The sequence below is a fragment of the Notechis scutatus genome, chromosome 3, assembly GCF_049901735.1.
Source record: "Notechis scutatus isolate UNSWTSFEM ecotype Mainland chromosome 3, rNotScu1.2, whole genome shotgun sequence".
NCBI classification, from domain to species: domain Eukaryota; kingdom Metazoa; phylum Chordata; class Lepidosauria; order Squamata; family Elapidae; genus Notechis; species Notechis scutatus.
Window position 1 is genome coordinate 123,112,579 of NC_142011.1, and position 24,668 is coordinate 123,137,246.

General features: G+C 36.0%; 1 protein-coding gene across 5 annotated transcripts in view; it reads left to right on the forward strand.

The window, feature by feature from the left end:
• The first annotated feature begins 2,540 nt into the window (after nt 1–2,540).
• Nucleotides 2,541–24,668, forward strand: part of SLC12A7 (solute carrier family 12 member 7) — a 117,312-nt gene continuing 95,184 nt past the window's right edge. For 3 of the 5 annotated variants that reach the window (XM_087961123.1, XM_026672499.2, XM_087961125.1), the window contains exon 1: nt 2,542–2,882. In XM_087961123.1, the coding sequence (XP_087817249.1) occupies nt 2,684–2,882 (199 nt within the window). In that variant the 5' untranslated portion in view covers nt 2,542–2,683. Of the gene's footprint in view, nt 2,883–2,906; nt 2,926–24,668 lie in introns of those variants that run through there. The other 2 variants (XM_026672500.2, XM_087961124.1) reach the window with 2 other exon arrangements.

Genomic DNA, 24,668 nt, shown 5'->3' on the forward strand with positions numbered 1-24,668 from the left:
GATTATTTCCTGGCTATTGACCAAAGCTTTGTGCTTTGTCTGCTTTAGCTGCAATTATGTGGAAATCCAAGTAGAAAGCAAGGGGCTTTTAAGATTCATGTGCATCAGTCAATGGAGGCATGAGTAAGTGACTATAAACCAAACCTATTTGTGCAATGGTGATGGACATGGGAGGTGGATGAACTACAGGCATCCAGGTATGGCCTGTGTGATCATGGCTTGCAGTTTTCTGTTGACTTCCCAAATTGCTTTGCCAATATATTAAGTATGTAAATATGTACAGATAATAACACAGCTATTGCCTCCCATCCTGAGGTAACATGCCACAGTAATCTACTGCAAGAGCATAAGTTGTGTCTGTGGTTGAGATCTGGACCAATGTGACGTTTGATATATGACTAGGTGCCCAAGTTGTGTACTGGGACCTGTGAGTAAGAGCAGAGCCTTGGTGACTGGCTCCTGTCATACACACCTAGGTTTCTGAAGGGTGTGATGGTGGTATAGCTGAACCTGCTTTCAGGGAGAAAACGCAGTAAGAAGTGGTAAAATGACCTGCATGCTTCTGTCTACAACAAAAGCAGAAGTGGAAAGGCACCTGCCACAAAAATCTGCTGGCTGCTAAGCAATACATTTCTCTGTCAGTGATGACAACTGTGGGACAACACCCTGTAAAGGAATGGCAGTGTTGAACAGATATAGCACTTGACAGTGTGATCTTTGTACCATGCTTCAGTCCTGTGCCCTGCATGCCACAGCATGAAGCGCCTTCAAAGGAATTATCTTATTCAGCTGGGATTCATCTCTTTTCTACCATAAAGTCTCAAGACACCTGGAGGCTAAGGATTCTCAAGCATCCGATGCTGGGGAAGTTGAGCAAGACAGTCCCTTTGAAAACATTTCACGCTGTAACATGCAGGGCACAGGATTGAAGAATGCCACAAAGATCACATTATCAAAGCATATAATTGCTCAATATTACCATTTAGCTTCCCATCCATGTTTCCATTGTGAGGACAAATGCCCCATGAAAGTTATCCAATGGCAAGCTTAAAGTCATACCATAGTCAGACTGAAACTTGCCATTGGGTATTTGCATGGGGCATTTGTCCTCACAATGGCAATCATTCCTGGGAATTTAAAGGATTGCCTTGGGTTAACTGGTAGGTGAAGGTTCACATAGCTTTCAGCATGAGCAGGACTGAGTTAGACTCAATGTTGCAGTACAACATAAAGGTGGAAATGACATTACTTGTAGCTTGAGAGATGTGTGACCATCACAACCATCACATGATTGGGAACCAGCTTGGACAAGAGGCTTTCATTGATAGCTCAATCTGCCTTCATGCACTCAACTACATACGTTAGATGGGAAGGGCATAGAGTGAGTTGAAAAATGATTGCACTGGTTTCTTAGTTTACATGAAACCAGTGATGCTTATAGGGAAATGCAACAGCAGCTCCTTGATTTAGTGCAAAGTGATCTAGGCAGAGATGCTTAGTGTACTTTCTGCTTAAAGGGCACAGTGTGTGAGTAAATAGAAATTAGCCGCTTTTCAGTTGCCTGGCACCAGGGATGGTTATGTGGATTTGGCCTGATAGTGCATACAACAACCCATTTATTTCCTCCCCATGACAGATAAAATTAAGTACCAGATTAAATGGTTTATATATTCTGCATTCAAACATTTGGCAACTTGTTGTTTTTAAATTCATGATTAGCTTTTTATTAATTCCCCAAACACTTTAATCTTAGACTGTCTACTATTGACCTCACCCCTTCCTAAGAGGTCTGTAGGGGGCGTGCATAAGCGCACCAACGTGCCTACCGTCCCTGTCCTATTGTTTCTTTTATTCTTCTTATATGTATCCATGTGTTCATAACTATGTTTTTACTTATACCTATTATCTTGTAAGCAATTGACAAACCAAAAAATAAAATAAATAACGAATACAAGCATTATTTCCTAAACCAGGTTCTGTATCTACTGTATTGGCCAGCTGTGACTATTAGAGATAGACACAAATCTAGAACCACAATGCTGACTACTTTGCATATTAGAAAGTTGAATCATAACATTCAGGACAAACACTTTCAACCCCCTCTCCCCCGAAAAAAAATCAAGTGCTTTAAGGGTTATATGTGAAAGTTATTATTTTATTTATTTATTTATTTATTTATTTATTTATTTGATTTGTCAATCACTTACAAGATAATAGGTATAAGTATAAACATAGTTATGAATGATAACTATAGTTATAATGATAACTAGTGGCATACAGAAGGAATATTGAGTACGCCTGCGTTTCTCAGAAGTGTATAGAGGCCAACGCAGCAGACTGAAAGAAAAGATGCACAAACGTTGCCGGTAGCCGATATGAAGAGAAAGGAAGGCACTTCGCTCTCTCCCCGCCTTTCCATTTTGGAGAAACGGCCCCTTCATGCGAGGCGCCTCTATTGCCTGACTGATAGCAAAAGAGGGCGGCAAACAAGGTTTGTTGCCCGGGCAGCCGCTCTTAGGGGCGGGGAGGAGAGGCGGAGAAAAGGGAAGAAAGAGCCGCCCTCGCCGCTCTTCCTGCCACAACTACCCGGGAGGGGGTAGGCGGCGGGTTGTGGATTCGTGAGGCGTCTCTGGATCTGTCCAAGATCTGTCCAGGCTAGCGCTCCGGTGGAAAAAGCGCTACTATGCCCACCAACTTCACGGTAGTGCCGGTGGAGGCGCCCGCTGGCGGCAACGAGGCCCCGAGTGCCCAAGAGGTATTGCAGCAGCCGGAGCAATTAGACGAGTCAGCCAATGAGAATAGTAAAAGCCAGAGCTGCGCTGGTGCCCACGACCGGCAACCGCAACCAAGTGAGAGTGGCAGCGTGGAGCGCGGGAGCCAAGGTGAGTGGCCGAGTCTCCGGCTGGGATGAGAACCGACGAGCACGTGAGTCACAAAGAGTTGCCCGGGAAGAAAGGGAAGGGTGGGGCGCGCGCGTGCTGAGGTTAAGTCCCTTCTGTCCGGCCGTCAATTTGTGTGAGTACGGGGGCCGGGGGGGAATAATTTCAGCTCCATTTCCTCCTCTCCCCGATGTGTGGAATTTTTTGAGGTGGTGCCTGGTTGGAGGAAGCTCCGCTTAGTTGCTTGGTTTTTTTTTTTTGCAGCAAGCATGCAAGTTTGGGGCAACTCTTCCCTACCTCTAATGAAGAAACAAAAAAGGTTATGCGGAGGAAACCTGTGAAGTGATTGAGCAGAGCTGTATAAAGAAGTGAATTTTGGTAGGGTTGAGACTTTGCAGTTTGTTCTTGGCAGAAGGTCCCACAGGTGGCCTTTCCTGGCAGCGGATGAAAACAAGGAGGAGTTAATGTAGGCATTCTCGGTCATCGAAGATGGGCATTTTTTTCACTATAGGAAATTTACTAGAACAGACCCACATGATGTATTTTCTCTGTGAGGTTAATTCTCATTCGGCTCAAACCAATTTATTGCGAAATAGCCATGCATCAGATTATTTCTTAAGAAAATTATTTATGTAAGGAAAGAAGGAATTTTTTTCTTCAGGAGAGGAAAAAGTACACAAACAATTTAAGCATGATAGGGTAGTAGATTTGTAGTATGTGCAGTTTCATTCTGTAAAGGAAATGGTGAGATTATTTCAAAATACACTAACTCCCAAATGTGTACTAATTCCATTTTTTGCGTAATACAGTATAGAGATCTATCCATCACCTGGTTGTACAGTTATCTTGGATTATGGCATTTTAAATTGCAGATAGGATTTAGTAATTTGATTGATTGTTATTCTGTTCTTGGAAAATATTTTGTAATTAAAAAATTAGCACATGAAGAAAAAACATCTAGGTCAGGAGTGTCAAACTCTCAGCCCACGGGCCAGCCCCTCCCGGTTTAGCAAAGGGAAAAAAAAGTCCCACTACATCACATGACACCGCAATGATGCTGTAAGTTGCACACCCCTGATCTAGGTGAATTGTGTCTCCAAGTTTTGAAAAATGAGATTTTAGCATGGAGTGGCCTCAGTTATGCCAAGTTCAACATTCTTTGCTAATTGTATAAATCAGTAATGAAGCATATTGTATAAATCAAAGATAAAGGATTAGGTAAACTTTACAACCACTTACTGTAAAAGGGTTTTAGATTCACTAGTAAAGGGGAGGTGAATGGCATACAGGAGGATAAATGTAAAAGTAATTTTAAAAGTTCCTTTGATGGGGAAAGGCAGGGGAGAGAAAAATACTGCAATAGAAATAGGGCTGCATATGAATTAGTGTAAATTTGGGGCTTTAGCGTTGGTTTGTAATAACGATAGAAGGTAATATAGTAAAAATACAGGGCTCTCTTTGTGCTATATGCCATAGACAGCTAATCCTATTTCATCAGATTGCAAAAATACTTCACTAGTAATTTGCATCACAACAACATACTATACTTCAAATGTATATTGTGAGCCTGTCATCTGGCTGGTCCTTTGTTAGGTTGGTACTGTACCTTGGTCATAAGGTACTGTACCTTGTCATAGAAGGAAAGGGATAGTGTCTGGATATTATATTTTAGGAAATAATTTCTAGAGAGGTAATTATGTTGCAGCATAGAAAGTAAAGTAAGTCACACTTTCAGTATTGATATTTTCATCATGGTGTATGCTTTTGTGAATTCATATAACTTACATTTTATAAGATGTAGGAAGTATTATCAGATAGGCCTGATGTGTGTGTGTATCAGGCCTATCTGAATATTCCATAAGTTTCATGTCTGGTCTATTTACAATTTAATTTCCTTACATATGAAGGAAATGTGTGTGTGTGTGTGTGTGTGTGTGTGTGTATGTTAAGTTTTCGCAGGTACTTACATGTATGGTATTCAGCTTTGTTCAGGTATTTTCCCACATCATTATAGTTGTGCTTTTAAAGTTGTATCAATGTTTCGGCAGAATCTCATCTGCCATCATCAGGCTTCTGTATTGCGTTCGTCCGTGAGTCAGACTTTCACAGCCGTTTCAGTTTTAAATTTGGGGCTAGCCTACTGCTGTGCCAGAATGGTTTTTTCTTCATCCTGATTGGTTGGGAGTCTTGGTCTGTGTTTATAGGTCTTGGAGTTTGCTGTGTTCTACTTGATTGGTGTTTCTAATATCTTCTGGCTTTTTTTGTCTTGATTGGCTGGCAACATTGTGTTCCTGTATTGGAGGCTTTTAGTGCAGCTTGGCTCCGAGTAAATGGACAGCCATCATTTATTAGGAAGCTAGGTTTCATCTGGGTGCCTGGTTGGGGTGTGTTTGAGCTGGAGGTATCAGGGGGGGATCTGTTTGTGCCCAGGTGTTTACCTGGCTTGTGGTGTGGAGATTTTTTTGTTTGTGAGTGCAGGCTTCCAAATAATTGACAGTCTGGTGGAATCATCTCTTCTATTCATGCTTTCAGGTCTTTTTTCAATCTCTATGGCTTCTCTGATAATTCTGTGGCTGCAGTTTTCTATAGTGGGTAGGGTTTGGGTGCCATTGAAGTCGATGCTATGACCTGTAGCTTTCATGTGTTGGAGTAGTGAGGAACTGTGTTCCAGCTTTTTTACTGCATTTTTGTGTTCATCCAGGCAGGTACTTATTCTTCTATTGGTCTGTCCAATGTATGTGGCAGGGCATGATGCATAGGGGACTTCATATATGCCTTGGTTTTCCAGGTCAATTTTATCTTTGGGGTTTCTTAGGATGGCTGCTATTTTTCTGTCTGTTTTGAAGCCAGTCTTGATGTGATGCCTGTGTAGTATCTTACTGATTTTGTCAAATAAATTATAATTATACACACACACACACACACACACACACACACACACACAATGAAAAGGAAATTAAGTGGCAAATAATTAGATCAGACATAAAATTTACAGGATATTCAGATAGGCCTGTTTTTAAATAGTGACTATTCACAAGCAGTCATTGAGAATAACTTGTATGTTCTTGTTTTAACTACCGGTACTTATCTAGTGTGACAGAAATCCATTGTCAGGTATTTTGTAATTTGTATCATATAAGAGCTACTATTGTTGTAATTGCAAACTTTAAAAATTATAAATGATTTAACATTTGTTGACAGGAAGCATGAAAGCATTTGTCTAAGAACATTCAGAATTCTGTGGTTAAGAATAATTGTCCAATATAGAATCTTAGGTTATAGCTGAACGTCTGGTAAAAGTAAAATCTATAGGCAATGTATGATATAAAATTATCTGATTATACTAGTTTTCAGAAGCGCCTGATGCTTAATTAATGCTTCATGTTAAAAGTACCTGGAGACAGTGGAGAGAAGGCAATGAAGATAACCATAATCTTCCAAAAGATATCCTAAAAAGAAAGATGGAAAAGAGAATACTTGTTACAGAACATCAGATAATTCTTGAAATCTTTGGAGGGCTAAAAAGATACAGTAATTACAAAATTAAGAGAACCTGAATGACCAATAGAATAAATTTGAGAGTAGAAATCAGATTTGTAGTGGTTGCTTCCACCCACCCTTTTTGGAGGATTTTAAGAATGGGTTGGTCATTTGTGGCTTTTGAGCATTTGATACTATTCTGGTGCACTGAATTGTTGCTTTTGCATTCTAAGATCTACATAATTATAGTGGTTGGTTTCTTTTCTTTCTGGTTTTCTTTTTTTAAAAAAGAACCTCTGGGTCCAGATTACGATGATTTGCAACTTTTTTTTTGTTTAAAGCTAGCAAGTTGAAGAAATGCACTCTGGTTAAAGAGCAAACAAATTTAACCTACCATATTAATTGAAAAAAATAGCCCTTGAAAAAATAGATTTTCCAAAATAGGATCAAATGTGTTGCTTGAAATTTCCTTTTTGTTGTTAGGAATGTAGGGCTAAATAAATGGCTTAAAAGTACTGAAGAAACTTATGAAGATCACATAGATAAAGCTGGGGTTGAAATCCAGATAATTTCAGGACCACATTGACAGGGATATATACAAGTAGCCCTCTGGACAGGGATATATACAGGTAACTGTAATGGAGCCTGCCCAATATGATCAAAACTTGTAACGGTTGTAAAATGAATTGGTCACATAACTAATCTGATTTTATCATGATTTTTGCCACAGTCATTAAGTGAACACTGTTGTCATTAAGCAAAGCCATTGTTCACTATGTCACAGTTCTGCAAAAAATTATAAGTGCCAGTTTTCAGCAAAACTTTGCAAAACCATATTACTGGTCATGTTGTGGTCACATAACCAGAAACATGGTTGTGTTGATGAGTAACTGAAGTGTGGTCATAACTTTGAATAGTTGCTAAGCAGACAGTTGTAAGTCAAGGGCTACATATCTCTTCCTGAGACAATACTACTTCAGAATGCAAGTGGGTGATTAGATGTTTAAAGCCTCTTGTTAGAGCATCTTAAATTATGTGTCAGCGATAAGTCTTACAGAGCTTTCTAGTCTGTTCAGGAGGTAATTTTTTAGGTAGAGTTGTTTTACTGCAGATAAGGTTCAATAATAGAATCTTCTAACTGCAATTCAAGTGACTCAGTCCTAGAAAGATTGTGCCACAAATTATTGCTGTACATTTTCTATCACTCCAGTAATGGACAGCATAAAAATGGAAAATTCAGAAACACAAGAACGTATCTGGTACAGTTTACAAAGGCAGGAAAAAAAAATACACGAGAACAACATTGAGCTCATTCAACAACAGTGGAATCCGTCAATTAGATCTTTAGCACTAAACACAAATTCTTAGTTAAACGGAAATTTAAAAAAGCATTTCCCCCCAATCTCATTAGCCATTATCTCTTAGAATTTTAATATGTTTCCTTTATAACAAAACTCTTCATCATTCGGCAGACATGAATTTAAAAGTGTTTCAATCATTTGAAAGTGAAAATTGTGTTAGTCATAGAGCAGAAACAATGTGTGACAAAAGATAATCAACTCTTTCCCAAATCCAGCATTTTTCTTTAAGCTGTGCTTGTTGCTGGAACTTAAGGAAGAAGGCATAAAAGAAAATGGACGGTTAGATTAATTAGGGAATATATGTATATCATCTTTACCTGTATACTCTTAATTTCAAAAATTGAATTTATGGGGATATCTCTGTTTGAGCCTAACTTCTACACAATATCACAAATGTTAATTGAAAATTGCAAATATGAAGGACTGATTCTGAAATGTTTGCATAAAGAACAATAAATTATTCAGCAATTTCATTCACTATTTGTTTTATTCAACTACTCCTCTGTTTCATATCACTTCCTTCCTTGTTCTCCTTACTCTGCTTTTCTTTTCCCAACCTTTGTTCTTTTCTTTTTTTATCTCTAGGATTTCCTTCCTGTGGTAATTCCTAATTTATGGATTTTATGAACTTTGAATTCTATTAAAAGTCATGTCATTATCTGTCTTTTGATTCAACTATATTTGACTTCATAGAGATTGTTTCACTTAAAATTTTTAAAGATACTTCAGGTCTGAATATTTTCTGAGAACGATACAAATTGTATAAAGCAAGATGATCTGATTTGTAGGTCCATGTTTACTGTATGTAAGAAATGTATGGAAATAGGAAGAACAAGTTGCAGACTTCTACCCAACAGTATTTCTAGGGATAAAAATACTGAATATTAGCAAGAATGTGTGAAACTATATATTTTCCCTCTTGAATTCCCAAACCTTCTTTTACAATTCTTTAAAAAAAAAAGTTTTATTTATTTTTTAGACAAACATACACAAACACAACATAAAAACATCAAGGCATCTTCCACTTATGTACATACAGTGTGTCGGTTGGTTTACAAATGGTTTTGTGCATCTACTTCATAGTCATCACTTACAATTACTTGTATATGTTCTCATATTATCTAAAATATTCCTAAATACATTAATATCATTGTTAATCATTTGATTATACTATTATTTGTTCATGTTTTGCAAGATAATCCATATTTTAATTGATTTATGACAATTCATATTATCATCCCAAATCTATCCCATCATTATATTATGATTATGATAAAGATAATACATCTTTATATATTCTTTATATTCTAAAATTCTACATATTTCATTACCATATTTTATTGTCTAACCATTGATAAAATAAATCCCAAATCTTATAAAATTGTTTATCTTCTTGTTCTCTGATTTCAAATGTCAATCTACTCATTTCAGCACATTCTATTATTTTCTTAATAACTTCCTCCTGCATTGGTATTTTCTCATTTTTCCAGTTTTTAGCAAATACAATCCTAGTCGCTGTTAATACATTTACAATCAAATATTTCAATTCCTTACTGTATATTTCAGGTAAAATTCCCAATAAAAATATATCTGGTTTCAAGTCTATGTGTTTTTTTGTCATTTTTTCCAACTATGTGTGGATTTTAGTCCAATATCTTTTAGCATCTGCACACATCCACCACATATGGTAATATGAGCCAGGTATCGGATGACATTTCCAACATTTTTCAGATTTGTTCTTGAACATTCTTGCTATTCTTGTTGGGGGTAGGTGCTACCTTTAAAACATCTTATACAAATTTTCTTTATATGCTATTGACATTGTCATTTTATAATTTTGAGACCACAATTTTTGCCATTTCTCTAAATCAATCCCATATCCAAAATTCTTCCCCCAAGCAATCATTGTTTCTTTAATTTGTTCTTCTTCTAGCTTAATTTCTAATAAATATCCATACAATTTTTAATCACCTTTTCATCAGTACCTGTCAAGATCTTATCTAAATCAGTCAATTTATCATAGAAACCTTCTGTTTTGGAATCTTTCCCAAACCTTCTTTTTGCAATTCTTAATGTGTTCATTTAAGTCTTGGGCTCATGTGAAAAATAATTTCAGTGTATATGTATGTTGAGTGGTTTATATTTTAGAACACATGCAGATAAAGTAATACATCTGGCAGGCAGTGGGAGAAAGAAAAATTAATGGGACATTTGTGGCAAAACTGAGAGATATACAAAGACTGAGTTGGAAAGAAAAGTCTGTTTTAATTTATGTGAATAACTTCATTTATGACAGAGCAATCCAAAGTTCTCTTATCAGACTTTGAAGCATTTTAAAACAAGAATTCAACTTCCAAGAAATCGTGCTGGCGGCAGAACAGAAAGGTGGTAAGGAGAAAGAAAGAAAAAGTTTTTTTCTCCTCTGATTTTTAGCTTTTACAAAAGCAATTCCCCCTTCCATTGCAATTAATTGGTTTGTCTAAATTTCCTTAGGAGAAGGGCAGGAATTACAATTCTCTGCCCTATCTCTGCAAATCAATTTATTTGCATTGTTAAGGTACACTTCCTGGGGTGGTATTATGTTGGGATGAAGCTGTTATATAAAATAGTTGGAAATTGCTTGTAAATAATGCAGGTAAGTAGGAACATTTTCAAGAATAGGCTGTAGAGCAGGGGTGGGCAAACTACGGCCCGCGGGCCACATCTGGCCCGTTGGTCTTTTTAATCCGGCCCGCCGAAGATTGGTACAGAATTAAGGTTTGATGTGAATGATTGAATGATTGCATTCATTTGATTTTGACTTGTAATGACAGGCATTTTGACACCAGGTGGCGGCCCGTCTGTCAAATTTTAAAAGTCAATGAGGCCCCCGAGCCAAAAAGTTTGCCCACCCCTGCTGTAGAGTAGTTCATTTCCTGAGTAAATAAATGGAAGAAATGCTTGTTTTTTAGGAGTGGGTGATGAAGTGGGTTAGACGTACTGTATATAAGTACTGTATAGCTTTGTTTGGTCAGATCAGTGGTCCATCTTTTCATAGAATCATAGAATTTACAAGGTTTCTTTAGGCTACGGATCCAAATTGCTGATCAATGCAGGATTCCAAATTAAAGCATATCTGATAATAACATCCCTTCCCAATTCTTTATTAGTAAGACATTCAGATCCTCTGAGCATGCGGGTCCTGTTCATTTGTTATAGTCATTAATAGACCTATAATCTAGGAATATGAAGGCTTCATTTTAAAGCTACCTAGGCCTATAATAATCATAACACTGTATAGAAGAAAATGTCACAAATTTATGGTATACATAAGAAATACTGCCTTCAATTTTTCCCCCTCAAAATATATTGTTTAGGTATTTTTCCCCTCAGCCTTTGTTTAGGTTAAGCATAACTTAAATTGTATTCCTTCTTAGAGGGTTCTTAACCCATAATGCAGAGTAAACTGTAACTTAAAATTATTTGTTATCTAACAACTTGAAACATACTTGTTACCTAATAGTTTTAGGCATACATAGTTCACCAGTTTTCTTACCAGTTGTTCCTCTTTCTATTTGCTGCTGTATTTTTAGTACTTGTATGAAATATATGTGTATATTTACTAATTGCATTGTTCTACAGTTTTTAATGTAATCAAATTTTTCTGACGGGATTATTTTTACAACAGTGATTTTTATTGGTGGTTATAATATATTAATTGCTGTTCAACAATTAATGAAAATGTTCTTTAGGTATAAAATGCTTCATATACAGGCAAAGCAAAGGTAGAACATTCTGTTCAAGGCTTTTCCTGATACCCTAATTTTTCATGTCTTGTGAATGGTTTATGTAGAGGAAAATGAAATTGTTTGATCATCTATACCAGGGGTCTTCAAACTTGACAGCTTTAAGACTTGTGGACCAACTCCCAGAATTCCACCTCTAGTCATGTTAGCTCAGGAATTCTGGGAGTTGAAGCCCACAAGACTTAAACTTGCCAAGTTTGAAGACCCCTGATCTATACAGTTATTTCATATGGGAATGAAATGTTATAATCAGTTACGTGAGGGCTACATGCAGTCTAATTATGTGTCACGTGTTTATTTACTTATTTGAAGATAGAATAAGTTATCATGATTTAACAGAAGAAATGGCTAACAAAAAGAATAAATATATACAGGAGGTCCTCAACTTACAACTGTACATTTGTTCAAAGTTACAACTGCCTTGGAAAATTGATTTGTAACCTGTCCTCACACTTAACATTTGTCACACCATCCCCATGGTCATTGTGATTGCAATTTGGGTACTTAGGAACCGGCCTGGATTTATGACTGGTTACAGGGTTCTGCAGTTACATGACTCCAACCGCCTGGGCCAGTTTCCAACAAGAAACATCACTTGGGAAAGCTGGAATCACTTAGCGACCATAGTAAAAATGGTCATAAAATTGGTCCTAGTCATATATTGGTTCACTTTACAACTTCATTGACTTATGATGAAAATTTTGGGCTCAGTCATGGTTGTAAATTGACTACATATAAAATAACCTCCAATTTGGTATTCCTTTCCAAATTAAAATAGACTTCTAATTCCCAGACTCTGTGGAGTTCAGATTTACAGTTAAGTGCTGTGTTGCATTTCTTACTTCCATTTTCTTACTGCTGTTTTGTTCTGAAAAGTTAAAACTTTCACTATTACATTTCACATCATAGAAAGACTCATTGGTCACAAATTCCTAGTTGGCCAAGAAAAACAAGCATGCTGTATGCATGTGTTTTTTATTGACACTCCTTATATTCCCCCAAATGAAAGAAGAATGCTGAAGTTAATTTTCCTCATAAAAGTTTTATAAATATTTGGATAATTACTTTATGCATGGCTGTTGTAATTTTCTCTACATAAAGCTGCCCCTAAAAACTATCTGGAAGCTGCAACTGGTCCAGAACGCAGGAGCATAGGCAATTATGGGCCTGTTACATCATGCCTGTATAATAGCTTTGTTCTATGGTCTGCACTGATTACCAGTACGCTTCCAAGTGCAAGCAGTTTTCACCAATAGTTTTTCACCCTTTGGGCCTAGGGGCTGATTATCTTCCATTGTTTCAATGGAACAGAATATCTGCAGTTCAGGGTTTAACTGTGGTTCTTAGTTGGGGTTGTCAAAGTTGGTAGTTTGCTTGCAGACATTTCATTGCCCAACTAGGTAATAACTCACTGTTACCTAGTTAGTAATATCTGCAAGCAAACTACTCAGCTCAGAGAGCATCAAGAACTAACTCTCTTATCTTCTTTGACTTCTGCTTGGTTGGTACAATGAACCACAAAAGGCTCCAGATCCTTCCATTAAGCAACGCCATCTGAAGGGACCTAGATCCTGCCTTATCTATTACAGCCCCTGCCCTTTGGAATAGTATTCCCTTTAAATTACATTCCCAATTTGGTTGAGATTTTATGCAAACTTAATACTGTGGTCAGAGCAAAAACTTAAAAAAATGATTGCATGGAACAATTATCTCTTTTAGTCAAAACTGATACCAACATATAGTACAGGGTATCTGGCAAGCATGTCTACTTAGGAAAAAGTTTGAAGAACTCTTTTCAGTGACAATCCATTTCTAGCCAGTCTGGTAATTACAGATTTTTTTAAAGTTATTAAGGACTCAAGGTGACCATTCCGACTAAAATAGTGAAGTTATTCCACCCTCAACTTTTCCCATTGTATTGTTGATTGCAGGATCATGATGCAGTGTGTTGATGATACTCAGCTCTATATCTTCTTATGACTATAACTTTATCATTTGTATCTTATGATTTATGTTGATTGCTTTTATTAGTATCCTATTATGATTTGTTGATTGCTTATTTAGTATCCTATGACTATCACCAAATGTATCTTATGATTTATGATAGTTGTATTTTATGATTATGATCATGACCTATTATTTGTGGCTGAGTCATTGCGGTTGTTAAGTTAGTAACACTTTTGTTAAGTGAATATAGCTTCCCCAATGACTTTACTTGACAGAAGGTCGCAAAATATCACAGGACCCAGTTAAGTGCTAAGTGTCTGGATTTTGATCACGTGACCATGGCAATGTTGCAATAGTCAGTAAGTGTGAAAAAACTGTCATAAGTCCCTTTTTTCAGTGTCCTTGTAATTTTGAATGGTCACTAAATGAATGGCTGTAAGTTGAGGACTACCTATATCTAGAAACATTTTCTCTTTTCTATACTCCATTTCCAGCTGAAATGTTACCTGTGCTTCTCCTTAGCAGATGTGTGAATGCTAACTCTTCTAAATACGTCTCCCTCTTTTGGACTGTGTCAGGAAGCTTGCAAAATTCTGGCTTGCTTTGTTGCAAGAGTCTTTGTTTCTTCTGCCTTTTCCTATAACTGAACCTTAAATAAAATGAATCACTTGTTGACTTCCCTCATTTAACCTGATGCTCAGTTTAGTCAGTTAGCAATTGTGTTTGTTTACTCTGCCACTACCACTGAAGTTGTTAAATTATAACACAATTATTAAGTTAATCTGGCCTCCCTATTGACTTTGCTTGTCAGAAGGTTACACAATATGATCACATGACCCTGGGACACAGCAGCCATCATAAGCATGAATCAGTTGCTAAGCATCTGAATTTTGATCATGTGACCATGGGGATGTTGCAATGATCACAAATGTGAAGAAAAATAATCAGCGCCATTGTAACTATGAACAATGACTAAATGAACTGTCGTAAGTTAAGAACTACATGTACTTTGAATCTGTAGAAGAAAAGTATGGATTCAGTGGTTTTCCTTATTTGAAAAGGATCTCTGTCTTTCTATTTAAAAAACTACACATAACAGTAGTTAAATTCAAAACTGACAGTTTTTGACCATTCCGTGTGAGATTGTAAATGTGTTTAGAATGTTTTGTTCTAATTTATGTAATTCTTATTAAATAGGTACTTTTGAGTTAATTTTTTTTTGCTTTTGGTGTATTTTGTTTATTATCTTTGGCTAAATCTCACCAACAGCCTTTAAAATCAGCCAGTTACCGAGGAGATAAATTGGAATTATGAAATTTTCCTGGAACAGAAGAGAAGTAGAAATTTGAAATTACGATTCTCTAGGGAATTTTATACTGAATTTTTGTTTGTTTAATAGAATTTCTTTCACTTCTTAAGAGGATCTTCAAATAATATTTTGGAAGGTAGCAAAGTAACAGAAACTTTGTAATATTGTAAAACAGCCCTTTTTCATACACTAAATGAGTTCAATCATCCTGCTACTTTGCTAAACAAAGAAGATAACGTGCTAACATATTCAGTTGATCAACAGATTTACAGTGCACTTCAGCTGAATAATTGGTTTATGTGTCATGTTATACATAGGATATTTAATATATTACTATGGCCTCAGGATACAGTAGGATCTAATTGGTCTTTGCCTCTCTTTAATAATCTTGTGAGAAGGCAAAAGCAAACCACTTTCGTAATATTGTCAAATGTATGGGTGTAGCCACCTGGAGTTGACGTAAAGTTATTCAGAATTTGAAATTGTTATTTGTGTGGAATAAGGTGATTCTCTAGTGAATTTATATTTCTTTTTAATGCAATTTGTTCCACATCCACATTCTGTTAGGGATAACATGGTTACCTAACTTAGTTTGGGTAAAATAATATATATAGACTATGATTGTGTGTATCACTTTAAATGCAGACCATGTATTTTGGGTGCGGTTGTAAAATCATAAGAGGGAGCAAGAGAGCTCACTGTTTGCTGGCTTTTACTGGATTGCTGACAATGATGGATTGATGGTGATAACTGCGTGTTTTCCCTGCTATTGCTGAACGAAGAAAAGAGGTTTGATTTTCTTCATATCTCTACTGCAAAAAGAGATATATTACTGGACTGATTATTTGTAAGTTTACTGACCTCTTTTTCGACACTGGACTTTGCTAATGAATAATCCCCGGACGGACTGAACTTAGTGTATGATATATGGACTGTTTGACTATGCTAAAAAACTCTTTACTGGAATAAACTATTTAACTAGCACATTGTATCTGTTTTACTGAGTGTAAACTACAACAACGTTTATCTCACATATCTGCCTGCCTGACTGACTACCGTTGCACGTTCTGCTAGGGTGTATATCCCTAACACTGGTTATGGGCCCAGGTGCACAGTCAGACTAACCAGGATATAACAGGCTTATATATAAAGTGAGAGTTTGTGTAGTTACACAATACTGTAAACAGACAGCTGTGTTTTATTAATTATAGTTTAATATCCAGAAAAAGATGGCACATGTCAATTTACCAAGTTTGTCTCTAATATCCAAACTGGATGGAACAAACTATGTTTCATGGTCTATGAAATGCAGCCTACTTCTACGCAGAGAAGGTTTGTGGAGTATAATTCAAAACCCACCAGAGGTAGATGCATGGGATCCGGAGGATGAGGATGATGCCCAGAAAATACAAGAATATCAACTGAAGAATGAGCAAGCTCTCTGTATAATAGGACTGACACTCTCTGACCAGCAGCTTGTCCATATTCGTGGAGAAGAAACAGCTGCGAAATGTTGGGAGAATTTAAAGAAGATTTATGTTCGAGACAGCGTAGGAGCACATATAAATCTTACACGAAAGCTGTTTAGAACACATCTTCAAAAGAATGGAGACATGCTGAGTCATATAAACACTATGAAGAGAATTTTTCAGGAACTGCATGAAAAAGAACTTATCTTCACAGAACTACATCAAGTTTATATAATTTTGTCGTCGTTAGATGAGAGCTATGATGACTATGTAACTTCACTTGAAGTTCTGCCAAAAGATAATCTTACATTAACTGACATTACTGGCAGATTAATTGAAGAAGCCAGGAGAAGGCTTGAAAGGGATCAACTCAGAAGGGAAAAACAACCCCAAGAAGAAGAGAAAATATCTTCGTCAGCATATACAATTAGAAAATGTTTTAATTGTGGAGGAAAAGGACATTTGGCTAGATTCTGCAAGAAAGCAAAAAGCCAAAATGCCAGCCAGAATGCTAAAAGGCATCAAAAGGATAAAAAATGCATAGAGTTAGCCATGTATAGCAACGAAACTGTGAATAATAATTTATGGGTTGTAGATAGTGGAGCATTGCACTGCATAACGAATGATAAGAAAAAATTTGTTAAGATGTCCACAAGTTCACAGCAGATATCGTTAGCTAATGGCTGGAAACTGAAAGCTAAAGGTGAAGGTATAGCATATTGTTCTTGCATAAAAGAAAATGTAAAAATGTTATATGTACCACAACTTAAGTTTAATTTGCTTTCGGTTAGAGTTTTGGTTAAACTAGGTTATGTAATTACCTTTAGGGGAGAAAATTGCATAATAGAAAAAGAAGGTAAAAAAGTGACTGCAACTTTAAAAGGTGAATTGTATGTGTTAAATGATAATTCATTAGAGGTAGCTAACACAGTATATAATAATGTTAAACCTCATGATGAGTGCATACATTTGTTACACAGACGTTTAGGGCATATAAATTTTAAAATGCTCAAGCAAACGGTTGAACTGTCTGAAGGTATAAAACTAAAGCCTTGCAGTAAGTATTTGCACTGCAATGCGTGTAGTCAAGAAAAAAGCAAGGTAATACCAGCAAATAGAATAAATGGATTTAAGACAAAGGAGCCTCTAGAGGTCGTATTTGCTGATATTATAGGTCCTAAAAAAACCAAGTGTGGGAGGTGCTCGTTATATACTAAGTATAATGGACCATTATTCCAGATATGGTTTCTGTTATCTAATGAAGAGCAAAACGGAAACATATCAGAATTTCTTTAATTGGTTGAAGTTTGCAGAAAGAAAAACTAAAAGGAAACTAGTAACTCTTGTAACTGATAATGGTACGGAATTTATAAACAATAAATTCCAAAACAGACTGAAGATGGCAGGTGTTGAACATAAAAAGTCTTCACCATATAGGCCACAACATAATGCCTTTATAGAAAGACGAGGCTAAACAATACAAGCAATGGCTCGTACTATGCTGTCAGATTCAGGATTACCTGAAACTTTGTGGGGAGAAGCAATAATGTGTGGTAATCATATATTGAATAATGTTGTTAACTCAACAACAGGTGAATTACCATTCACACGGTGGCATGGCAGAAAACCTGACCTAAGCTACATGCACACATTTGGAGCACCAGCATGGGTGCATATCCCTACACAACTGAGACAAAAGGGGCAGCATAGGGCTAAAAGGTTATTCTTTGTAGGTTATGAATCTAATCACAAATCATACAGATTCTGGGGAAAAGGTACATCTAGAGTTTACTGTAGTGCTAGTGCACAATTCCTGGAACATGTAGGATGGGAAAAACTGGAGCAAGATAAAAGTAAGGAAGTAATTATAGAAACCTACAAAAGACCAAAAGATCAAATCAGTAATAATAAGAGTACAATTAAAGAGGAAGTACATGAAGAGCATATAGGACCAGAACAGGAAGAAATACTAGAAGAGGAAGAAATAGATAACCAGGAACAGGTAGTACATGAAAGTCCACCTGTAAGCCCTGTAATACCTAGACGTTCTACACGTGTAACCAGACCACCTGACAGGTACCAAGCAAGTGTAGTTTGCCAAGTTAGTAAAGTTCCAACTACTGTTGAAGAACTTAGGATGTATCCTGCAAAGGAACAGGAAAATTGGCATAAGGCAATGGAGAAGGAACTAAATTCATTAAAGGAAATGAAAGTTTATGAAAATGCCAAATTACCTCCAGGTGAAAAGTCCATTGGCTGCAAATGGATATTTAAATTAAAAACTGGTAAAAATGGGACTGTTACCCATAAGGCTAGGTTGGTAGCTCAAGGATTTAATCAAACTGCATATGATTATGATGAAGTATTTGCACCGAATTTAAAGGCAACAACCTTGAGAACAGCTTTAGTGTGGGCAGCTAAGAAGAATTATATTATAAATCACTTAGATGTAGAAACTGCCTATCTGCATGCACCATTACAGCACACTATATATTTAAGGAAACCAGTAGGACTTAAGGATGATAAAAATAATAATTACTGTTGGAAACTTAAAAAGAGTCTCTATGGATTAAAGCAATCTGGTTATGAATGGAATCAATATATTGTTAAAGAGTTAAACAATATAGGGTTTAAAGCAGGTTTAGCTGATCCATGTTTATTTAAGAAAGAGACAAATGGAATGGTGTCATTATTATTGTTGTTTACAGATGATATTGCTTTAATTACAAAGACTAATAATGAAGCTACTGAAATAATATCATTATTAAGTAAGAGGATAAAATTAAAGCAATTAGGAGAAATAAGACAGTATTTAGGATTGACAATAAACAAAACCAAGAGTGGCTTTAAGATATTTCAAGAAGATAAAATTTACCAATTGCTAAAAACGTATAAAATGGAACTTTGTAAGCCGGCAAAAACTCCAATGAGTCAGGAATTTTGCCGAACTGATGCTCAAAGTTCAAAATTCGATAAGACTATTTATCAGTCATTAATTGGTAGTTTATCGTATATTAGTAATTGGTCAAGGCCAGACATTGCATATGGCGTTAATCAATTGGCAAGATTCAACGCTGAACCCACTGAACGTCACTGGCAAGCGCTAAAGCGTATATTAAGGTATCTTAAAAAGACAATGCACTATGCATTGTATTTGGAGCCAGAAGATCTGATTTTAAGTGCATATGCTGATGCAAGTTTTGCAACAGACATAAACACTAGGAAATCAACTTCAGGTATGGCTATACTATTAGGTAAAGCACTGATTGGTTGGAGGTCAATTAGACAGCAACACATAAGTATGTCCACAATGGAAGCAGAATTTTCATGTCTATATTATGTACTGATTTAATTCTGTATAAACAGTTGTTATTAGATATGGGAATAACTGTTAACGATGCCATTGTAGTGTATGAGGACAATCAAGCAGCCATACGGTTGGCTACAAATATTGCTGTAAAAACGAGATCTAAGCATACTGATCTTGATATTTGAATGTAAGGCAATCTGTAAAAAATGGTTTAATAAGTCTGGAATATTGCATAACTGAAGAAAATTTTGCTGATCAGTTTACAAAAGCCCAAGGTGCAGTAAAGCACAAGGAAAGTTGTGAAAACTATGGGTTAAAGTTGTAAATATATATATACATATATATATATATATAATACAATATATATATATATATATATATATATATATATATATATATATATATATATATATATATATATATTATTATTATTATTATTATTATTATTATTATTATTATTATTATTATTATTATTATTATATTACCCAAAAGGGGAGAATGTTAGGGATAACATGGTTACCTAACTTAGTTTGGGTAAAATAATATATATAGACTATGATTGTGTGTATCACTTTAAATGCAGACCATGTATTTTGGGTGCGGTTGTAAAATCACCATAAGAGGGAGCAAGAGAGCTCACTGTTTGCTGGCTTTTACTGGATTTCTGACAATGATGGATTGATGGTGATAACTGCGTGTTTTCCCTGCTATTGCTGAACGAAGAAAAGAGGTTTGATTTTCTTCATATCTCTACTGCAAAAAGAGATATATTACTGGACTGATTATTTGTAAGTTTACTGACCTCTTTTTCTACACTGGACTTTGCTAATGAATAATCCCCGGACGGAGTGAAAGTGTATGATATATGGGCTGTTTGACTATGCTAAAAAACTCTTTACTGGAATAAACTATTTAACTAGCACATTGTATCTGTTTTACTGAGTGTAAACTACAACAATGTTTATCTCACATATCTGCCTGCCTGACTGACTACCGTTGCACGTTCTGCTAGGGTGTATATCTCTAACACATTCCACATCAAAATGAATTTTAATGTGGAGAAAAGCAAAGTTTTACATTTAGGCAGGAAAAATCAAGGGTATAAGTACAGATTAGATGAGACCTGGCTCAAAAACAGTAGCTGTAAGAGGGACCTTGGAGTCCTAAGTGGATAATCATTTGAATATGAGCCAGCAATGTGCAGCAGCAGCTAAAAAAGCTAATACAATCCTGGATTTTATAAACAGGCATAGAATCAAGATCATGTGAAGTATTACAAAACCCTAGTAAGACCACACCTGGAATACTGCAACCAATTTTAGTCACCCCACTACAAAAAAGATGTTGAGATTTTGGAAAAAGTTCAGAGAAGAGCAACTAAGATGATCAAAGGCCTGGAGACTAAACCGTATGAAAAACAGCTGCAGATTTGGGGTCTGGCTAAAGAAAAGAATTAGGGGTGACATGATAGCAGTATTTGAGAGGCTGCCACAAAGAAGTGGGGGTCAAATTATTCTCCAAAGCACCAGAGGGCAGGACAAGAAATAATAGTTGGAAACTGATCAAAGAGAGAAGCTACCTGGAAACTTCCTAATAGTAAGGACAATTAACCAGGGGAACAGCTTACCTTCAGAAATCATGGGCATTCCATCATTGGAGGCTTTTAAGAAGAGACAGGATGGTCACTTTTCTGAGATTGTATAGGTTCTCCTGCTTGAGTGCTGGCTCTTCGTATATATTACACTAAGCAATGTTCCGTGGAATGCCATGTAGTACAAAGCTCTTGTCTTTGTCAAAAGTCCTTTGTCTAGAGGAGTATATGGCACAGGATCTCAATGACCTAAGTGTCTAAACAGATACATATGATAAAGATATGCCAAGCCACAGAGTTTAGCATTTAGCCACAGCATTTCCCCCCCCCCTCTCCTCTCCTATTACACTTCTGAAATACTTTCAAATAGGTATAGCCATCAAGAGTTGAGTCAACTTGATACAAACATAATTCCCCCTCCTTTTTTTACTGTAATAAGATAGTATTCCAGATACATTGACAGTTTTGGACTGGTTTGTTTTTTTAATTTAGGATTACATTATTAGAGAACTAACATTTGGAAGCAGTTTTATAAGAGCCGTGGTGGCACTCTGGTTAGAATGCAGTATTGCCAGCTAACTCTGCACTCCACTGCCAGGAGTTCGATCCTGACCAACTCCAAGTTGATTCAGCCCTCCATCCTTCCAAGGTCAGTGAAATGAGGACCTAGATTGTTGTGGGCAACATGCTGACTCTGTAAACCGCTTAGAGAGAGCTGTGAAGCACTGTGAAGCAGTATATAAATCTAAGACCTATTGCTATAATAGACTATGTTACAGCTTGACAGTCTTACATTAATAATTGTAATTCATAAGATTTTGTTGCCAAAAATATACGACTAGATGGTTTACTGTCACCCGTAAATTAATCCATTGACTAGTGTTTCAGTCAGAATGGTCAATGAGAATTCCAAGATCATATTGAATGTGAAACTCCATGCTTTTAATGTATTTGGAAGAAATCCATTTTCACCTAATCATATAAAAGCTACATCACCCCTAGTTAAAATCTTTTGTTGCTGTTCAATGCATGAAAGTACTAATATAATACTATAAATACCTTGAAAACTAGCAAGTTAAGAATAGCAGCAGATTTATTTATCTGTATTTGATCAGCAATAAACATTAATCCTGGTGACCTTTATTCTGACAAAGACAGCTAGAAATAACCTGTTCACAACAAAAAAACAATTAGATAATGATCTCATGTACGAAGGATCTAGCTTTGCCTTCTGAGTCATGTTACCCAGAAAAGCTACTTTTATGATAATAATTGATATCAGATGTTCCATTAAATAGAATTACCTCTATCTTTTTCAATAGGAACATTTTGAGTGTAGTAGAAAAATAGTAGTAAAGTTTATGTTCATATCAAACAGAAGTTAAACACAATCTGAGATTCACACATGATTTATGATAAGTGTTTTTTAGATTAACAAATTATAATAAGACATGTTTTTCTTAATAGCCTCTTGAGTAAGTTGGAGTGGTAATATATAACATAACCATATTGCATAAAATTGAAATATTGTACACATTGTATTTTTAAACACTTTTTATAAATAATAAACCATTCATTCATTCATTCATTCATTCATTCCAAATATGTAATTCTGAATGGGTAACCATTCTTAAAAATGATATAAAAACAATGCAACGAAATATTAAATAACATATTTAGTAGCCAAGAAAAAAACACATCCAACATCAAGTAGCATAGCAACGATAAGAGCTCAGCCCCAGAGGGCCCAGGTTTGATAGCACAACTTGGTCTTCAGGTCCTTATGAGTGGCCAGCAGGGTTGTGGTGCACCTGATCTTCAGGGGAATGATATTCCAGAGAGCAGGTTCTGTGATAGAAAAGGGTTCTTCCTACCCCTTAACAGATGGGACCTGGGCTATATACTCTCCTGCTTTAAAATGTATATATAAAGTGGTTGGTTCATAAAAGTATGATTGGTATATTAAATTGAAAACATAGTTTATCCACATACTGATGATACATTTATTGTGGGGTTTACTTTAAATTTGATTATTTTTATGGTAGATATAGAAACCGCAGACTGATGAATTGTAAGATATGCAACATGTCTACATTTCTCCGTAGAGCTGCTGCGAGCATCCAGAGTGGGAGGTGCTCCAGTCTCCGCTCTTACAGGCTGAGCTATAATTGAGGAACGCTCCTCCTCCTCCACGTGACATCTCCGTAGCGTTCCCCAGTTTTAGCTCAGCCTCGCAAACAGGCAGCTCTAGCAGTTCTTCCTTGGCCGATTCAGGATTTTCTTTCAATTAATTTCAGGTTTGATCGTTCATTTCTTTCCTCCTTGGCCCCTGCGCATTTCGTTTGTCTTGGATTAGGCGAGAGGAGCGTTTTTTCGCCCCTCAGGGGGGAGATACGGGGGTTTTAGAGCCTTTTGCCCCCCCCCACTCTAGTGCCTGCCTTTTCTTAAGCCGTTCTGCCCTTAAGCAGCGGCTTCTATGTGCGCGCTCAATAGCGCTCGGTTGTGCCTTCCCCCCACGAACGCAATAGAGAGAGGGCGAGCTCTCTTCTCTTCGGCCCCTCGCTTTGCCTGCATTCCGGCAGTTTTTTGTTGTTGTCGAGGGGCTTTCCTTCCTTCTCTGAGCCTCGCGCTGGTTCCGGCAGCCATTTTGGGCGTGCCTCGTGGCCGGCCGCCATTTTGTTAAGCTTTACAGCTTGCTGCGACGATTCGGGAGGCCTATAACAGGACCGGCAGGCCTGTTTGGAGTTTTTCACTTTTGAAGGGGTATTGTGGCTCTGTGCCCTGCTGCCCCGTTATTTTATGTGTTGGTTTTTTTCCGCAGCCCACTCAGAGGCGAAGGAGAGGCACCTACTTCCCATGTTGCTTGGGAGGCTGCCTCAGGAGGCCTATTTTTGCCTAATTTTCCTATTTTTCCTTTTTCTGCTTTTTGTTGTTATCTGGCCTCAACGTTCATTCGGTCTATTGGCTTTTGGATATTCCCTTTTATTTACTCACAAGTAAAATAAAATAGTAACATATTTTTACTTCTATGAGCAGAGTCTGCAGTGTAGTTAGGCCCTTTTTGGCCTTGCCTTTTATGTTAATACTAAATACTTACTTACTTACTTACCTACTTACTAAATAAATAATAAAATTAAATAAATAAACAAACAAATAAACAAATGAATAAATAAATAAATAAAATAATAAATAAATAAATAAATAAATAAATAATAAAATTAAATAAATAAATAAATAATAAAATTAAATAAATAAATAAATAAACAAATAAATAAATAATAAAATTAAATAAATAAATAAATAGACAAATAAATAAAAAAATAAAAAAATAAAAATAAAATAAAATAAAATAATAAAATAATAATAAAATAAAATAAAAAAATAAAATAATAAAATAAATAAAATAAAATAATAAAATAAAATAAAATAAAATAAAATCAATAAAATAATAAAATAAATAAAATAATAAAATAAAATAAAATAATAAAATAAATAAAATAATAAAATAAAATAAATAAAATAAATAAAATAATAAAA